This window comes from Ornithodoros turicata, chromosome 8 (assembly GCF_037126465.1).
Source record: "Ornithodoros turicata isolate Travis chromosome 8, ASM3712646v1, whole genome shotgun sequence".
Taxonomy (NCBI): domain Eukaryota; kingdom Metazoa; phylum Arthropoda; class Arachnida; order Ixodida; family Argasidae; genus Ornithodoros; species Ornithodoros turicata.
Window position 1 is genome coordinate 30,922,375 of NC_088208.1, and position 19,890 is coordinate 30,942,264.

The 19,890-nt window shown below is 43.3% G+C and overlaps 2 protein-coding genes across 2 annotated transcripts; both read left to right on the forward strand.

The window, feature by feature from the left end:
- Positions 1-1,252: 1,252 nt before the first annotated feature.
- LOC135366945 (probable ATP-dependent RNA helicase DDX27) lies at positions 1,253-10,269 on the forward strand. The gene is made up of 18 exons (XM_064599953.1): positions 1,253-1,406; positions 1,663-1,806; positions 2,903-2,984; positions 3,060-3,130; positions 3,929-4,006; positions 4,070-4,175; positions 5,227-5,400; positions 5,499-5,649; positions 5,885-5,984; positions 6,066-6,207; positions 6,544-6,779; positions 7,314-7,396; positions 7,900-7,994; positions 8,194-8,403; positions 8,987-9,060; positions 9,149-9,275; positions 9,939-10,023; positions 10,131-10,269. The coding sequence occupies exons 1-18, from the start codon at positions 1,362-1,364 to the stop codon at positions 10,225-10,227; spliced, it is 2,100 nt and encodes a 699-aa protein (XP_064456023.1). The 5' UTR covers positions 1,253-1,361; the 3' UTR covers positions 10,228-10,269.
- A 436-nt stretch (positions 10,270-10,705) lies between these two features.
- On the forward strand, positions 10,706-18,757 carry LOC135366946 (RCC1 and BTB domain-containing protein 1-like). Its single transcript, XM_064599954.1, has 13 exons — positions 10,706-10,899; positions 11,727-11,998; positions 12,517-12,755; positions 14,276-14,366; positions 14,429-14,496; positions 14,580-14,687; positions 14,763-14,905; positions 15,010-15,200; positions 15,774-15,829; positions 16,002-16,072; positions 16,154-16,207; positions 17,787-18,015; positions 18,081-18,757. Exons 2-13 carry the CDS (start codon positions 11,764-11,766, stop codon positions 18,219-18,221), a joined length of 1,626 nt encoding a protein of 541 aa, XP_064456024.1. The 5' UTR covers positions 10,706-10,899; positions 11,727-11,763; the 3' UTR covers positions 18,222-18,757.
- Positions 18,758-19,890: the final 1,133 nt, after the last annotated feature.

The window sequence follows — 19,890 nt, forward strand, 5'->3', positions numbered from 1 at the left end:
ACAAGGCAATATAATGAAACCCCCATATGCAGCGGATCATTATTTTTTTATTCCGTGTTGGCGCCGCGAAGAAACTGTGGCTATAGGAGCGGGGTACAGACTCGGACATGTGGAGAGATAACAGCAGGAACGATTGGGGGACAGGGGGTTAGTGCGTCCTGGGTCGACTTCAAGGGGAACTGTGCCGACATTCGTCTGGAAAGCCTGCCAGAAAACCCAGGGAAATCTCAGACAGCACAGCCGGTGGTAGGATTCGAACCTTCCACCACCCTTCAGCGCGACCTTGGCTACCATCAACGAGCGGCGGCCATGCCAGTGGTGCAGCACCAGCTCAGTGGTTTGCGTGCTGGCCATGTCACGTCGAAACTGGGAGGTACCCGGGTTCAAATCCTTGTGCTGTCTGGGGTTTTTCCTGGGTTTCAGACATATGTTGGCACAGTTCCCTTGGAAGTCGGCCCAGGACGCACATTCCTCCATGGCGTAAGTCGTGGCGTTGCCCACCGCCGTTGGCCGACAACGGCGAGCTCTTTCACCATCACCACCGCTGGTGCAGCGGATCTGCGGGTAGGGATCAGATTATTATGACGACATCCGAATATAAATCATGACATATATATATATATATATATATAAAACTAATTCGCAGAGGGGCCTCCCCTCCCATCGGTAAGGCCCGGGGAAGAAAAGCGCCCCCTCCCCTTTCCTGTCTTCTTCCCACTCTTATTTCTTTGGGTTGCACCCTAGCGACATAGCAACTGTTATCAACCGAAGCTTGGAAAAGGAAAAGTGAAAGGGCAGCGACATGACCTCCTCGCACCGCTTCTTTCCGAAATCTACGCGCGGCCGGCAATTTGGCTATGGCGTCTCGGAACGATGGCAAGAACCATTGCAGAAGCGAATATATTTTATAATACAGTAGGGTAAATCCGGCATTCTTTTTCTGCTTCTGTCGAAACACGAATTAAAAAATCTCAGAAAAAAAAAGAAGGTTTTACTTGGCAAATGTTGGAGTTCATCTGGGAAAATTCAATTTCTCGTAATTCAATTTGATAAAAGTGCTCAGCAGCTATGGCAAAATCGTTCCCAAGGTAAATAGCCTTGACCCTATCGTGTTCAGACAAGTAGATTTTTTAATGCGATTTTTTATAAAATACCCACAAATATGCTTACGCTATCCCGCTATCCACGATGCACCTTTGGCTATGGCAAGCTTTGACATTGGCTCGTGCTTTAACTTTGACTTTGACTTGGACTGCCTTCGTTGGCTACTTCCTCGCTGCAGGGGCTGCAGCACGTTGCTTGCAGCGTGTGTTTCACTCATAAACAAGCGTATTTCTAGACTGAAGTTTTCGAACACAAGCATGACTGAAGGTGTTGAAACTGATTCGTCAGAAAGTGAAGAGGAGGTAGGTGAAGTTATCGCTGCATGGGGAGTTTCTAGGCTACTGCTTCAGTGAACGATTCAGTCAATGATTCAGTCAACTTGCGCATGTTTCCCTGACTGTCGGCAAGACTAGTCATGGACATGAATAAACTAGACATGGACCCTTTAGTTTTTACCACTGTTCCTTGCTGGAACCACCGTCCCTTGCTGGGACCGTGCTGAAACTAACAATTGACGATGAGACCATGGTTTCCTCATATTGCTGATATGTATTGCAGATTGACTTTGCATCAAATTTCCACTTTGTGGACACGGCTGCAGAATATGTCAAGGACACATGGAGCAACCTGGCGAAGCTGGTGAAAAAGAACAAACGTGCCAACGTCAATGACAAGATTGCCAAATCGATTAGCAAGCGTAAGGTAATTATAGTCAGATATGGTTTGTATTCATTCATTTTTTACCTTTTAAAGAATCAACGTAGAGACCACATAGCATACGAACCACGAAACATAATTAGAGTATGTGGCACTCTGGGGAACAGCAATATACAGAGGTCTACAGTTAATCAATTGGAGATTGAACGTAATCATAAATCTAGAATTCTAGCCAAGGGCAGCAGGCGCTGCATCTTCTAGCCCAGTGGTTCTCAACTTTGGTACTTCTCAACAGTCGGTAATCATGACAGAGGATGTAGATGTTTTCACTAACGCACTAGTTGACATAGCTATGTAGTGTTATTATTGTGACTTGTATGTCCAATCTAATTAGACGCGTTGAAGTGTTGTTATTATCACCTGTATATTGCCTTCTTCCCCCTACCCCTCGTAACAGTCTATTAGGACTAATGGCATAAAAAACAAACAGAAAAACTTTTGTTATACGAGGGAACCCATGGTCATTGCAGCACGACTTCAAGGATGCTACTTCACTGGGTGGGTCGACTGTATAGAAGTTGACGAGGCGAACAAGTCGTACAAGTAGCAAAATTTTGTTCTGTATAACTGATTATTTAGCTGCTTAATTATCATTCGTTTGTTTGTTTGTTTCATCACAGGATATCACTTGAGGTTTCCCTGAGTTGTTCAACTGTTTCATAATACTTCCCCGCAGATAATGCATTATGGGTTGCCACTGATGCTTGCAGGGCCAGATCCATACCCTCGTTATAGGGGGGCTATTTGTGAAAGCGCGTAGTGGGAGAGGGAAATCCAATGTATAAACTGACGTTTGGGGGGAAATGATCTCCCCCCAATGGGCATTGGTTCCGATGATCATTGAAGGCTGTCCATGTGAGAGGGGTATAATGAGGGTATAAGATATACTAGGTGTGGGCGAATTGTTAGCTCTAGTGTACCCCTATTGTTAAGTTCGTTTTATAGTAATCTTACTGGTAGGTAAGTTAACATACCATTAATTTTGCAAACAGTTAGTACCTAACTTTGCAGGTCTGTTGTTGATATTTTGATGTGCAATATATTGGTCATTGTACTTCAGAATTTAAAACTGCTGTTCCAGGCCGAAGTAGCCGAAGAGGACGCACCCGAAGACACCGGTGATGATTTGGAAATTGACGAGGATAGTACAGAAAATATCAAAGGTATCTAGAACAACTCTTAACATACTACCTCCAAAATTTGTACCGCTATAGGATGCAACACGTTCCGCTTTTCAGACACATTAAAAGCAAAGAAGAAAAAATTGAAGAAAACTAAGGATGTCAAAAATGAAGCAGATGATGATGAAGTGAGTGACTTTTTGTTCGCCTTGAATACAGTGGAATTTTTTAAATGTTTCTCAACTGTAGCCTGATAAGGTGGCTTAAAGGGGTTGTGACATTTTGAGAGATGTGGTTCATTACATCATGCACGCATAGTATTACACATTAGAGCATTGAGGAAAAAAGAATAATTTTTCTTCGTGTTGTGCTTGGGGAGATATAAACCCTGGAACACACATACTCTTCAAGCATGTTTATTTGGACTCCACACTGGCAACACAACAGGTTAAAAACAAGATAAAATACCAGTAAAATGTTTAACGTTTCGAACCTCATTCGAGCTTCATCCTCAGAATGAAATCTGTCAGGTCGTCATCAATTCCTTTTAAGCAGGGGGGCGTACCTATCCGGAAGTGGTCCTGGATGTTTATTCATACAATCAGATGTTGTTTTGATGTACCATGACTCAGTAGTTTTTCTAATGCTCCAACGGCTCTCACGACACTCATCGAGCTCTGAGATCAGAGCTCCGGCCACCATATTGAAAGTTGTAAGCACACGAGACATTTCACTGCTTCTGAAAAAATGTCTGATTGATTTGTAAATGTCTATTATGTATTCGCTACAAAATTTGTATGCAACGTGGTTACAGAACCTAACATAATACTATCTCTACTTCAGTGCTATCTCTTCAATCACTCTCTTTCATGCTATCGTAATGCTATCTCTCCAACTCTTGAGGTCTCTATAGGTAAAGGATCACTATAATGTAGTGTTCTGTTGTGAAACTGCATCTATTATGATACTTTGTAACTGCTTCTCAGGTGGATGTTACAAGTGCATTTTTCGGAGACGAGGAAACGTCATTCCAACTGATGAACCTGTCACGACCATTACAAAAGGTAAAGTAAGCTTTGTTGTTCTGCTACGTGTCGAGACTTATCTTTGTGTCCATACCTTCTCAGGCATTGACAGCCATGAACTTTGTTCATCCAACACCAATTCAATCAGCAGCCATTCCTGTAGGCCTACTCGGGAGGGATATTTATGGGTGTGCAGCCACTGGCACTGGTGTGTATATTGATTCATGATATGACTGTTCAATATCATAGGCTAGCTTATACATTACCTAAGCAGGCATTTTCCGGGGCTTGTCTGATGGGCACTACCCCTAGAATTTTGTACTATGTTGTAGAGGGCAGACCCCTTTGCTGCTTTTGGATGGTGGGGCCACTGTTATGAGGCCACTCGACAATGAAGATATTACAAGAGCTAGCATGGTTAATTTCTGACAGGCTACCACTGTGCAATTTTCGCAGCGGAAATAAAATATGTTACTCACTTCCTAAGAAAGTCCACGGGGAATTTTTGTTCCCAGGATTCCCGTACACCTCGCTAAATTTCTACACGAAACAAGTGCAGGCATGTTCTCCTCGAGTTTATCTAGGGAATGACACATTATTGACGGTCTGACGCGATCCACTGATTTCTGGCGAATTAAAGTTTCTCAAATTTTCGATACGTGGGAGTCTACGGGACATGCAACAAAATCGCTTCTCTCGGCCCACCCGCTCCTGATATTTGTGCCAAAATGATGTCATTCCCAGAGAGTGGCAGTCTGGGAATTCATTGCAATCAACAAATTCAACACGCTTACTGCAGTTTTCCACATACCTGCGAATGAAAATAATGGTCCATGACTTGAAAACCCGAGACGAGGTAGGGACGAAAACAGACACACACAAACACGGTCTCAAACCTACCTCGTCTCGGGTTTTCAAGTCATGGATCGTCACCACCAGCTCGCTTGCTACCTAACTTTCCTTTCGAAAATAATGACTTTGTCGTTCGCTACCATGTTCTGCACGCTGGTGCCGATTATATTACTGTCTTAGAGTGCGCAAGAAAAGCAAAGCGAAGAAAACAATTTTGGAACGGTGCAGTCTACCCTCTCCAGAAGCGAACATTAACTATGTCACATGAGTCTCCGAGCTCGAGCAGCATGGCTCAACACGCCTTGTGCTCCTTTTCGCAGTGTATTGTGTGTTGGCCGTGTCCTACGCTTCAGATACTGCTGAATAGTCTGTGACTACCTCACACTTGCTTCTTCCCGTTTTTAAAGGCAAGACTGCGGCGTTCATGTTGCCTGTCCTCGAACGGCTTCTCTACAAACCGAAACAGGACCTTGTGACGAGAGTACTGGTTGTGGTTCCTACACGTGAGCTTGCCGTGCAGGTGTACCAAGTCAGCCTCCAGCTTGCCCAGTTCACAAACGTTGAGATTGCCCTTTCCGCTGGTGAGTATTTCTGGACGTGCATGTCCGTCGCTTTTTTACTGCTTTGTACGCGTTTTTGTAACATTTTCTCTCTCTTCTTTTTTTTTTGTCAACTAAAGGTGGCCTCGATCTGAAAGCTCAGGAGGCAGCACTGCGCAAAATTCCAGACGTCATTATAGCTACCCCAGGACGTTTAATCGACCACCTGCAGAACACGCCGGGGTTTGATGTCCGCAACATCGAAGTCCTGATTCTGGATGAAGCTGACAAGTAAGTTTACATCTATCTGTACGCTTTAAACAAAAACTTTCAACAAACCTCATCTCGAATTAGCGCTGCGATAGTCAAGCAGTCTTGTGCTGCTTTTTGACCACCTCCACGCATTTGTCTTGGATATTAAATATGAATAAATGAGAAATGAAATGAGAAATGATAATCAATTGTAAATACAGTGTGCAATTGATTATGCAGGCCGCTATATGATATCCTATTCCTTCACATTTAGGATGTTGGAGGACACATTTGCGGAGCAAATGAAGGAAATCATACGGCAGTGTTCTCCCACAAGGCAGACAATGTTGTTTTCTGCTACCATGACAGATCAGGTAGAGCTGCCTTTGCCGAGATAATGAGATAGTGCTCGCACCTTGTGTTATGCAAATCTCATGTATGTTGTGTTCTTTCAGGTAAAAGATCTTGCAGCAGTTTCTCTTCGGAAGCCAGTCAAGCTGTTCTTGAATAACAACACTGACGTTGCTCTCAACCTGCGGCAAGAGTTCATCCGTATTCGTCAACATAAAGAAGGGGATCGGGAGGCCATCTTGGCAGGTGTGTATTGCTGAATTGCATGAGCACATACTCACATATTGGGGATAGTCACATTGTTGCCAGAGTATTGACATATGTTGCAGAATAACATAAACAAAATGCTTGTCACACCCTACTCTTTCTTACACTTCTGTTAACTTCATAGAGGGTACCCCCCACCCCAATTTGTGAAAAGAGTAAAAGGCACCGATGCATCTTAATGGTACATATTAGTGAATGTTGTTGCCGTTTTCTAATTCTGGAGTATTTGTTTGAATTCTTTTGCTGTTGTACTACAGCATTTTCACCGTTAGATGCACATTCACTAATTATTTCTTTGACGGCTTCTTCACGCAGCACTCGTTAGCCGCAACTTCAAGGAGAATACCATCGTGTTTGTACAAACAAAAAAGCTGGCTCATCGGTTACGAATACTGCTGGGGCTCATTGGAGTACGCGTGGACGAACTACACGGTAACCTGAACCAAGCGCAACGCCTCGACGCACTTCATAAATTTAAGGAGAGGGAGGTGGATGTTCTCATAACCACTGACCTTGTGGCTCGTGGGCTTGACATCAAAGACGTCAAGACGGTATGTATGCTTGAAAATATATTGAGAGACGTCTGAGGCGTTCCACGTGATAATATATATGGAACATGCATAATGTAAATCCCCGAGACTAGGTACCAGTAGTAAAGTAGTAGGTAGTATGGTACATCGCCATCTTTTTACTGGGATAAGCTCTGTGGCAGACCAGACTGGTCAACGTTCAGAACGCGGAGTATACTATTCATGTGCGGAATACAGTAATTCTGCAAATGCGAGACCGTTTCCAGGTTTTAGCCAATTTTGGGAAGAAGAAGCTTTGGATATTGTGAAGGCTTCGAGTCATGCTTAAAATATGAGGGTTTTGGCTGATCTGGGCTAGACGCTTAAAGGTTTAACTTTCTGGTGTGTTGGTGTACAGGATATAACGAGAAATTGTATCATGTTTAAGTCTTTAAGAATGCACCGTTTTGAAACCTGCTGCTTCACTTTGCTCAATTTGTCTTCTGTAGCAGCACATGACTAGTTTGTGAAGTGCACCAAGGACTAGAGATTGATGTTCGCACGGCATTTTTCTAGGTAATAAATTTTACACTGCCGCACACTCTTCAGCACTATGTTCATCGTGTTGGCAGAACAGCCCGGGCTGGCAGAAGTGGAAGGTGCGTAACTTCTTGTCCTCCTGCACATAGCGACCCTTTATAATAAGGCATCCGCATATGGAGATAAGGAATATTTCTGAAACTTGCCATGATTTGTAACATTTTTAGTTGGATAAACTAAAGCCGAAGTTGGTCACCTTCACTTCCTTACTGCTTATGCGTAGGGCCTGACCTTTTAATGGTTATACAGCATTACGCCTGATGGATTGAAATAAGCAAGCACAGGGTTTAACCCTATATTTCCCCGAAAACTTCTGTACCAGGGGTGTCCGAAGTCATCACAACTGACACAGAACTGTGGAAACTGTGTGCCCTACTTATGCATCGTTGTATGTGCTGTTGCTCTGACTACAGTTGTTGTTGTAGTTGTAGTTGTAGTTGTTGTTTTACTTTGACCAAAAGGTCTACCCTCCACACTTTCCGCATATAGTGCTAATAGGGGAGGTGCTTGTAGAAGTGCCATTGCAGTGAATGGAGTGTACGAATCTTCCGTATCTGCCCAGGTCTGTGTCTTTGGTTGGTGAACAGGAGCGGAAGTTGTTGAAGGAGATCGTAAAGCAAGCAAGGACACCCGTAAAGCAAAGAATAATTCCTCAAGGTGTGTAGCAACTCAGTTTTCTATTATAAGTCTCGGCAGCCAGTCGAAGGGCATTGCGGGTGCTTGACCCATTGTTATGCGTGAAAGAGAGTGATCTGCTCCCCAGATTTTGCATCCTAGACGTTTGGGTAGGATGGTTACGTTCCTCGATGTGCAACTTTTCTCTGTGGGCGTTGATTTTAGGTTTGCTTTTATACAGAGGTTATTTCGAAACTCAGAGAAAAAATGTCTCAGCTTGAGGAAGAAGTTGAGAACATTCTCAAAGAAGAGAAGGTGGAGAAAGAACTCGGAAACATGGAAAAAGAAGTGCAAAGGGCTGATGAAGTGCTCAGCAAAAGCAATCAAGCACCTGGGAAAGATGGTAAAAGGAACTGGTTCCAAACACCCAAAGAGAAGTTTCAAGAAAAAGGTAAGATACCATACTGTATTGAACACGAGTTACGAATGCCATTGTATTTACAAATGTCCTTGCCATGGGCCTTTCAAAGTCACTATCGAATAACTTATCGTGACATCATTATCCTACGTTAATTATGTGCAGTATGATGGGGCTTTAGAATTTTTACATAGAATTTACGTCGTTCCACTCGTTGATGTGGCCCACGCTTAAGAATTTTCATGTGATGTTTTGCTGTTGTAGCCTTGTTTAGGGATAAAGTAATAAAGTTAATGTAATTTAATTTGTTTTTAATTTGGGTTAATTACCTATCTATAAATTAACTCCAATGGATTAGTTATATTTGTATATTTTATTTTGTCAATAAATAAAATCAAATTAAATAAAAATTACCAAAGTAAATTCAATGCCCAAAACCTCGTGATCCTCTTCAATGGAGAGAACACCCCCCCCCCCCCCCCCCCCCTCCTTAAAGTATTTTAGTAAAATATTGTGAATGTTAAAAATAAAAATACGACCATTTGTTTCATTAATTGCACGTTGGTGTTTATCTCAATTCACGTTCTTGACTTTAACTGCATTCTTCGTGTTCCAGCACGACTAAGGTTAGGCGAACACAGTAGCGTTACACGAAGGAAGGCAGGAAAGGTACCGGAACGAGCAAAAAATGTAAGTAGGCGTTGTTGCCAACTTGCTGTGTGACAGAGTACTTAGTTTATTAGCAAACAAATCTTCACAACACATTGTCTTCTCTAAGGCTGAAGATAGAGTATCACGTGAGCTTGAGAAAACTGCACAATACCAGGCACGTCTTGCAAAGAGGGCAAAGAAGCCGAAGAGAATTCGTGCCATAACTGAAGACGATGACGGCAAGAAACAATTACGTAAGTGGATGCCTGCATATAAAACTGCAATTGATCCTTGATGTTGTAAATCTCAATGATTCCTTTTTGGCTTCTTATAGTCAAGAATTATACTTAGGGCCCTGTGTTTTTTGGGTCTTCAGTTTTTGGAAAATTGGGGGGGGGGGACTGGATTTTATTGCAGGAGCTGTATAACAGGGTGAAATCGGGTGATGTTGGGTAGTAAAGTAGATCTTCGGTTGGAAAATAAAAAAAAGAACTCTTCTCGCATTTTAGACTGACATAAGATGCAGAACAGCTGTGCTGAATGTCCAATGCTTAGTGTTGTCCAGTGCCTATATTGGCACTTTGCAAAGTTTGTTTTCGGAGTTTTTCAGGTTGTGCGCTAAGTGATGATGATGCAAGTCGGGGGGTAAAAGCGTTTACCTTAAAACACAGGGCCCTAACTCATTGTTACACATTATGTAATTACAAACATTGGGCTCATTATGTTAAGACTTGTAACTCTGCAGAGCCCTCCACCACATATGGAAGGGTCCAGGTGATGAGGCAATTTCTATGGCCTTGTGACTTTAGGTTCCACGTGATCATTTTCATGATATGAGTTTTTGATGTGTCCCTCAATTATTGTTCGAGATTTGACTGCTTACTGATTGTCTATACTTAAACTTTTTACCTCTGCAGCTAAAGGAAAGAAATCCCGAAAGAAGAACTTCGCATCAGAGCTGGTTGATACTAGTAAAAAGGCTGTCAAGAAATTTAGACACGGGTAAGTGTGACCTCCTGCTTATTTAACAACACGAATATGTTAGTGTGGTCCAGAACTACCTCGAATGCTCTGCTGTACTTTTCAAGATACGTTTTTGTTTCCTTAAGGCCTTCTTATCAGGAGCGACTGGATGCTGGACTGATCAAAAAGAACAAAGGCCCTGCAAAGAAGTTCAAGTCCAAGAGCAGATATAGGAGGAAATAGACTCCATAAGCACTGTTTTATTAAATTTTTCGAGACAATGGTTTCCTTTGGTTTTCATTACGTTGGTTTTCCTTATCATATATGAATGGGTGTGCATAATTACACAATTGACATGTATTTCTGAAGTTTTGAACGTCCTTTCATTTTCGAGATCAAATAGGACACCGATGCCTTTTTCACCATCCAGAATAACAACATGCGTGACCAGCCAAATGCCTCCTAAAACCCAAGTGTCATAAATGTCGGAGTCCATTTACATTTTTTGGCAGGCATTGATGTGCATAATGGAGCACTGATGCACTATGGAGAGTGCAGGTATTTATATAACAATCCCGCGGAAAAAAATGCATGAGGTTGATATAAAAAATACGGAACTCGAAATTGCGTAGTGTGAAATGGCGCTGTAGCGACACAGCCGAAGTCAGCCTTGAACCGGGTGTCCCAGCTGGCAACTATCGACGACGCATGCGCCATGCATCATGCGCGTGTGCATGCGCCGGCCAGCGTCTGTTCTGCGCGCTGTTTTGGTTTTGTAGTCAGCCATTAGCCATAGGGCCGTAGTCAGCTGACGGCAAATGACAGCAACTTGGTTGCATGGTTTAGTCGCTCTACAAGCTCTAGAACTGGTTGGAAACAATATAGACTGTTCCTGCTACTTCTGAAGTGAACACAGTAAGTGCACACTATACCGCAACTGCCACGAGTTAACTTCTACGTGGAGAACGGAGTTCCAGACAACGTTGGTTCGAGATGACGTAAACATGTCGCGTCTATCGAACGCACAGGATGTGATAAAAGTTAAGAGTGTAGTATACTGAAAGAACCACGTGGCCAAGGGCTGCTGATATTAATAGTGTTTCGACTAGAGAGTAGTAAATATAGCGCTGAACGCGCGTGTACTTTTACCGCAATTTCTGCGTCCTAATACGTGCCGGTCGAAACACCTTTCAGTGTAAACGTCATTAACTGTCTCCTCATGAAGAGGGTAGCATCTGAATGACTGTTTCAGTTCATTCGAATTTCGTGGTGTGCAGCGAAATATGAATAGAGAGGCAATCTCGCTACATGTAGGGTGCTACATATCCCACGTCATTGCATTGTAAAACGCAGCTACATGCGCGCTTCGAGATAACTGCGTGTCCTGTTGTGTGTAGAGGTCCTAAAGCTATATACTGCGCGTTAAGTGCGTTGCGTGCATAGACAGTCTAGCAAAGAAGCAGTTAGGGCAGGTTTAGGTTCTAAACGTCCCAACTCCTCCCTCAATTTCTGTTGTAGCATGATGTACCCGACCCAGCTCCTCCTACCCCCCTCAGAAAAGTCCCGAGTTTTCCCCCCAGAGGTAACAGCTAGTTAACCCTTATTTGCTTTCTACCCACCACCTTGTTCACCACCTGCAGCATAAAGCAGGTGACGGTCAGTGACAGTAATAAATTGGCAGTTGATGGTAACCGATATCAAGCTGATGAGGAGAGTTAGTAATATACATGTGACTTTTGCAGGATATTCGGCAAATTGGAGGGCAACAAACTAAAAGCCATGAGCTCTCTCCCTGTCTGGGAGATCAGTTCAACTGCGGATGTTGAGAAGTGGTTGATCTTCAGCAGCCTCAGCAAAGAATTTGTCTCGAGGTTACGCTTGGCCTGCGTATTTGGTAGCGCGGGCAATGAAGCAATTGTTGTCACAAAAGATGATGATGTGTATGCCTTGGGGTCTAACATGAGTGCCTGCCATGGTCTTGGAGATACCCACGGCTCCCTTGAGCCACGGAAAGGCAAGTACATTAACTTTCTCTTTATGTAACTCTTCTACCCATAGCAGAGATGGGCAAAATACTTGAAGATTGTACGTTGTACTTGGCAGTTCCCATAAATTCATGTAGGTAAAAGTTCTCATACACATAGGGGTACCAAGAGGGGGCAAGCGCCCCAACTGGAGCTTCAAGGTTACTTGTGAAGATTGTGCACTACTTATTCATAGTTCGTCATCGTCTTTCTCAGCTGTCATAATATTAATATCTGAATACCCGCACAGCATTTGCGTACCGAGAGTGGGGGCCGTGGCACCCCCTGGAACTCCAAGGTCACTTGAGAAAATAGTGCGCTCTTTAGTCATAGGTTGTAATGATTATGGGGTTACCTAGGCACATGTCTAAGTCCATACGGTCCCATTTGCTGCTAGGGTGTCACCCCGAGAAAGGAATGTGCCGGAGCGTGTTCCTTAAACTTGTCCAGCACTGTACAGAGAAATACCACTTCTGATTTGGTTTTGTTGCTTTTCCTCCCACTCTAGTGGATGCAATGTGCAAGAAGGGAATCCGCAGTTTGGCACATGGAAGTGGACCCCATGTGTTGGCTGTAACTGAGAGTGGTGAACTCCTGAGTTGGGGTCATAATGGCTATTGTCAACTGGGCAATGGCACCAACACTCATGGGGTGGTTCCCTGTTCCCTCACTAACTCTTTCATGCACCAGATTATGGATGTTGCTTGTGGATCGCACCACTCGCTGGCTCTAACAGTTTCCGGAGAGGTAAGGACATTTTTCTAACCTGTCCCTACATTGAAATCAAACTGTAGTCCAGTTTACAATCCAGAAGCAATCTAAGAAGACTGGCTACAGAAATGGATTAATGTTCAGTTTCACACTGGGCGGTGTTGTCCACTCGCGTGTTCTCGTCTCTGTCTGACTTTAACACTTTAAATTGCATGATGACATGCATAAAATCACTGTATGAAGCTTGACGCTTACAGCCTTGTGTTTTAGGGTTAAACCCACTTCCACATCATGATTTGCATCATAAGCAACTTTTACAACTTGTTTTACAACTTGCCAAAGTACAATGCCAGCCACAGATATGGGCACTGCAGAACGTTCAGGCCGTGTTCAGAGGGGCCAACCTTCTTCACCAACTTGAACCAACATCTTACGACTAGGGCCTGACTTTTTAGGGTTAAACCCGTATCCGCCTGATATTTACCCCCCGAACGAAATCTGTAAAATTCGGGTTTAACCCGAATCTACCCGAAAACAAAAATAAAACCCGAAAAAGTCAGGCCCTACTTATGACCAACTTCGAGACCGTGCAATATCCACATTCATACGAACCAGCAAACAACCTCGAAGCAATTGCTGGCTGTGGGTTCAAATCCAACTGGTGGTGACTTTTCTTTACCTCTCATTATTCAAATCTGTCAGTCTATTTTACCAAAAGATCATCAATATCTTCAAAAATGCCTATTGATATATTTGTGTGCAGTTCATTAAAAAGGGAAAGAAAAATATTTCCCAGCTTTTTACCTGCAGGATTTCAACCCGTGCCAGTTAGCACAGCTCGAACGAGAACACATCATATCATTGGGAGTCGCATGGCAATGCTCCTCTTATGATTGACTAGAACGGCACCGATTCTCCCAAGTTTTCGGTCAGTCACCGATTCAGCGCAACTCACGTTGGTCATGGCTAGTGGTGCCGGCTGACTCGGACCAACTCCAAAGTTGGTTATAGTTGGTGGAGAAAGTTGGTGTGCATGAATGAAGACTAAGCATTGCACATTCAGCACAGTCGTTCAGCATCTTGTCTTCATCCGAAATGCAAGTTGTGCTCTATTTATTTTCTATCCGATATGTGTCCATATAGCCCAATTTTACCCTTTTTTACAGCTCCAGAAATAAAACATGGTTTTTACCCACAATTTTCGAAAAGTATGAAACCTGAAAACACAAGGCTCTATGGATGGCGTTATTTCTTTTGGACGTTGCCACCATGCAGGGATGATGCAAGATTGCAGAATCACTTTATTGTACCTATGTTTTAACTTATTGAACAGAATCTTTGAAAGAAATCGGCTTATTTGAAAGGATGAAGTAAGATAACCACTCACGGAAACACATGGGTGGAAGGGGAATTGAGTCATGTTCTAGGTTCCCTACTCTGATTGCAAATAGGAAGTGGTACTGGGGAAAACAATGAAGAATCTTAATATTCTGTACTGTTCTCAACCATTTTCTTACTGACAAACCCATATTGAAGAACGAGATTTTGTTTCACAGGTATTTGCATGGGGTCAGAACAACTGCGGCCAGGTCGGTCTGGGGTCGACCACAAACCAGCCTACTCCTCGTAAGGTGACCTCCGGGATTGGTGAGTATATATGGATGGTGTCCGTGGAGCATCATAACCACATTGCCTTACTCCGTCGTTAGGAGGGAGACGTTGCATAGCTATTGCCTGTGGCCAGACTTCCTCCATGGCTGTACTGGAAAATGGAGAGGTATGGGTGTAGTTACGTCGTATGCTGTTCCGTTACGTGCAGCTGCAGCGGTTACTAGGGTCCTGCATTTAATACGAATTCAGGTGTACGGCTGGGGTTACAACGGAAACGGGCAACTCGGGCTTGGCAACAACGTTAACCAAACCACGCCTTGCAAGGTCACCAGCCTACAGGGAGTTGTCATAGACAAGGTGAGGATTTTCTTAGAACGTGTTCGATCATGCTGCAGGTTGTGGATTGCACTTTTTTTTTTTTTTTTTGTGCAGGTCGTTTGTGGTTACGCCCATACCATGGCGCTGTCGGACGAAGGTGCCTTGTACAGCTGGGGGGCCAACTCATACGGGCAGCTAGGCACTGGAAATAAGGCGAATCAGGTGAACCCTGTGAGGATCGCTTCAGACATTGGGAGGTAAGTAACCTCCGACAGATTTTTCCCTGCCTCGGAATGATCCGAACGGCATTTACCGCCCTTTGGCATTTACAGCGTGTTGAGGTGAAATTTCCGTTTCACAGGATCGTGGAGATAGCTGCCTCTCATTACGTCCACATCTCCGCAGCTATGACTCAGACATTCAAGGTGTACATGTGGGGCCAGTGCAGGGGCCAGTCGGTGACGACACTCACGGAAACCCCCTTTCATTCTATTCATGACGTGTTCGCGTGTTTTGCGTCACCTACAGTCACCTGGAAGCCCATGTCACTTGGTAAACTTTTTGTGTGCTTTCGTATTTTCTGTCGCAGCATTGTAGGTGTGGTGTCGCATGTGCACATTTTTGTTGTGTGTTTGCGTAAATTGAAATTATAGTGATTGTACTAATGATAGCTCTCTGATGCAAGGTCTACTGCACGATGACCAATGGGTTTATTTCGTGTGGATTTGGTGGTTATTTTGGGTGGTATACCTAGTCATACTGACCTGTTACAGTCATACAGGAGCAACAGAAAGACATGCAGAGTGGGTTTCCTGTTGACTATGCAGTAATGTAATTGGAAAATCCACAACTTGAAAAAACTAAGTAGACACTTATATGGGATGTCTTTCGCAAATTAGCTGTAAGATGTTCAACAGTGCGTTCTGTTTCTCAGCTAATAATAATGCAGGATAGTGTTATGCATAGGCTTTTCTTTTTGCCATATTGTATGCTCTTCCGTTAGTCACCATGTTTGACTCTGTGTACATGTTAGACAATGCTAATTGATAATTGTCGGAGTTGTTCATTAACTGTTGTCCTATTGACGTTTTCTTTTTCCTTTTTTTTTTTTCGTCCTTCTTACAGATATATGTCAACCTAACAAGGTTTCTGACAGCATAAAACTAGCTTTCAATGACCCTGTAAGTTCATCATTTTTTATTCAGAGGAGAAAGCAAATTCTGTGGACCCTTCTTAGAACTTGCAAAGTGATCTCCTGATGTGGAATGGAACGACAGTTGTTTGCGTACAATAACTGTGAATATCAAGTCAGGAAGGCTAAGTTGTAGGAGTTTGTTCTTCATATTTACCCAGGCAACAAGTGACGTGAAGTTTTGCATTGAAGGGAAGACAATCCATGTGCACAAGGCTATACTAAAAATTAGGTATGTTCAACTTGTGCACAGCAGAAGCAGTTTTTCTGATGACAGTTTAATTAAGAATATGTATATGCACATTTTGCACAGGTGTGAACATTTTCGGTTGATGTTCCAATCTCCTTGGGATGAAGATGAAAAGGAGTAAGCACTTTTTTTGTACTTAGACTGCACCGATGCCTAGAGTTCTACGCATGTTGCTATTCCATATGGAGACCATGAAGCGCTCAAACTAGACACGGACGGGCAGAAACTGCGTGCGACATAGCGCTTGTCTCTCGTCTTTCCTGTTGATCCGTATCTATTTTGGGCGTACATACTTCAGTCTCCATATAGACTGTGCAGCTCTAAATGCTCAGATACTGTTCGTTTAAATAGCGAATTCAGTATGAATAAGGCTTAGTTCTAGTTGTTAGTAGTGATAACAGTGTATGGGGTGGGTATTGGGATCACACCTGGGTCAGTTCACAGATCTCTACACAGAAAATGGAAAGTGTGTAGAGAAGTTGTTTCTTGACGCTAAGAAGCAGTTATAAGAAGCGATGAGAACCACAGGATTTGAAGCCGGCACATTCTTAGTTGTAAGGGACCAGTGACCTTTACTATGGCCTTGTCTCCAGTTCCAACCCAAGTGGGGGAGATGCGGGCTGCCATTTAAGACTCACGCGATGGGTCAACGTTGAACATGTGGAGGCTTCGATGTCTGACTCTGGCACGTGGCAAATTCTTACGCGCTTTTGCAACATTTTTCATCACATTTTCGAAGTGCAGTCCCGCTACGTCACATAAGGTGTTAGATGCAGAGGCATTACACTAGAGTGACCGCTTGTATCAGTCATCATGGTTTGTAGGTATTTTTGCAAAGCTACGCAGGTTTGACTCTTTCCATGTTTCAAGAATCTGCAAGGAATTGAAGACATCTTCTGATGTTCCAAACGAAAGTCCAAATTGGAATTGAACATAAATTTTGAGGTACTATTGGTGAGGCAAAATATTTGCATGGGCCTACATTTGTCTTAAGGGAGCTGTTCTGTAGAACACCGACATTCGTGCTTGAGTCGCGGCACGGTTCTGGAGTTGTACAGCAGCAGTACAACATGTCCATAATACAGCAACACGTTTTGCTCCTTAGCAATATACAGTGAACCCTCATTAATATGACCACCACCGTTCCCGCAGATTTTGGTCATAAAGCGAATTGTCATACTAATGAGAAACGCACAATCCGCTGACCTCAGAGACCGCTTCGTTACGGCCATTCTTAGGTGCACAACAGCACAGCGTGACCTGGTCTCGTGGTCACTGCTGTTTCCAGCACCACAGTGCTTTGGCAGTTCCAAAAGCGCTATGAGTAATTCCAAGGTCAACAACATCAGGAGTCATCCCAAACCTTGGTGACCTAGTTGAACACTTGTCACCCTCTACCTGAGGTATGTGTGTGGCCTTCCCCTGGGGCTACTCTGCGGGTCATGTGACGTGGTCATAATAACGAGAAGATAATACCTGCGTTTGACCCTACTTGTGACAAAAGTCTCAGTCATAGTCGGATAAGCGGATTGTCGTACTGACGAGATGGATTTACATGGCGGCGGAACGGTTCCTAAGGAAAACGGTCATAAAGTGAGTATGTCATATTATCGGGGGTTCACTGTATTCGACGGTGACTTTGACTCTCCCTGCTTGGGAACTTTCCCCACTCCTTACAAGTACGATTCTATTCTAGCACTGTGGATGTGGTCACCCATTCATACAACGTGTACAAGGCTTTTCTTGAGTACCTGTACACGGACAAGGCTGATCTTTCGCCCGAGGACGCTGTTGGCCTGCTTGACTTGTCTAATTATTACTGCGAGACACAGCTAAAGCGTCATTGTGAACGTATCATTCGGCACGGCATCCTCGTGGAGAATGTTGCCATGCTGTATGCAGCGGCAATTAAATACGAAGCTAAGGTATGATTGATTAGATGAGGCACATTGATATGATGAGGCACATTGATGGTGCTTTCTGTTTGTAGGACCTTGAGGAATACTGCTTTCGCTTTGCCATGAATCATCTCACGGCTGTAGTGCAGACGGAAGCGTTCAACAAACTCGATGAGGCCACCGTAAAGACATTTATTGCCAAGGCTGCGACCTACGGTGCATTCAAGTACTGATATTTGGAGGCACGCGATAATTCATTGTTTGCAGCAATAGAAGCAGCGGGGCTCAGGGAAAACCAGAAGTGGTACTTCTGAACGGCAGCTGAGAAACCGGCACGCTGCTGTTACAGGGGCATAAAATTCTCATTGAAGGAGGCATGTGTGATTTAGCGGTTCGGCACAGGCACACGGTATCATTTAGTATTTATTGAACAACTTCTGTATTTTAATGCTGAATATCATTCCTCTGAGAGCATATTTTTAATGTCTGTCGCATGATATAGGATCTTATTTTATTCCGGAGCCTCCGCGTTTTAGTGCTCAATATCATTCCCGAAAATGCATACTTTTAATTTTTGAATATATACACGTTTCGTGCATTGCATTCCTGGTGTAAGATGCACACAGCTGGATGATGAAAAGGAAAATGCAATTGTTCAGTATTGTGTGAGCAACGATGAATTTTTGGCAGAGGCGACTTTTATATTTTTATATAAACTCCCTAAAGGATGTGTACTATAAATATTGCTGCATAAACTTCTCGGAACACATTTTGCAACCGTGACTGTTTTTTCTGGGAGGACACTTGTGTAGAAAGCTTCAGCATAATGGAACTATGGTGTATTGAACTACATTAAGATTGGCTGACCAAACATATTACCGTGTCCAAAGCTGCTGTGCTGTTGACATTTCACTCAGATGGAACAGCAAATATTTCACAGCATACACTGCCAAGGAAAATCCCTAATTTTTTCTCTACTTCAGCAGAGAATGACAAAATTAAACCAGACAGTCAAAGTGGTAAACTGAAATTTTGCAAATAAACTGGAAAGAAGGGAAAAAATGGATGTTATCTGCTCAGAGAAGGTACAGGTTGCTTCTGTTGGTGCTGCATGTCCACTGGCTCACATCCACCTATTGTGGATGGAAAGTTTCATGGGCAAGCCTAGCGTGTAGCTTCCAACACCAAAGCCACCATGAGAAGGTCGCAATGAATGAATGAATGAATGCCTCCAGTCTTGGAATGCCATGTCAGCATGGTGTGAAGAGTTTCTGGTTGTATATGCTACCAGAATGAGACTGCATGCTGTCTCTTGTGGAATGCGTTCCAGATAACCTTTCATTGCGATTGTTTTTTTTTGTTTTTTTTTTGCATGAATCAATTGTCTTTAAAGGATGAGCAAATTGTTTTCTTTAGTGGCACTTTAAGTAATCCCAATTCCGCTGGATAGATCTGTGGCCGTTAAATCCAGTGTAGCACTAAATGCGATAGCATTTATGAGTTTATTGTGTGCATGTTCTGTGGTCGTCTTCACAATGATCAACTAAATGATATCGCATTTCAACAACAGCTTCTAGACAGCAATTTCTTCCATAATTTTGTTTTTTGAGCACATTAAACACTGTTTTAGGCTACGGTTGGCTATTCTTCGTGGTTGCGGCATCTGTTTTATTATAGAGCGATGGAGCGCGTTCTCTTGAAGCAGCGGCCAGTGGTTGCACACCACACACAGCCAAAGCAGCTTGTGAGAGTACTCATGTTCAATGGGTTATGTGCAATTGAATTTTTGACAATTAGAAATTATATATATAATTACAAAACAGTTAGAAAATTAGGTGATTACTCAGGCAATTACTAATTTGTCAGTGAGCCAATTGTTCATCACTTAGCTAACCAACTGAT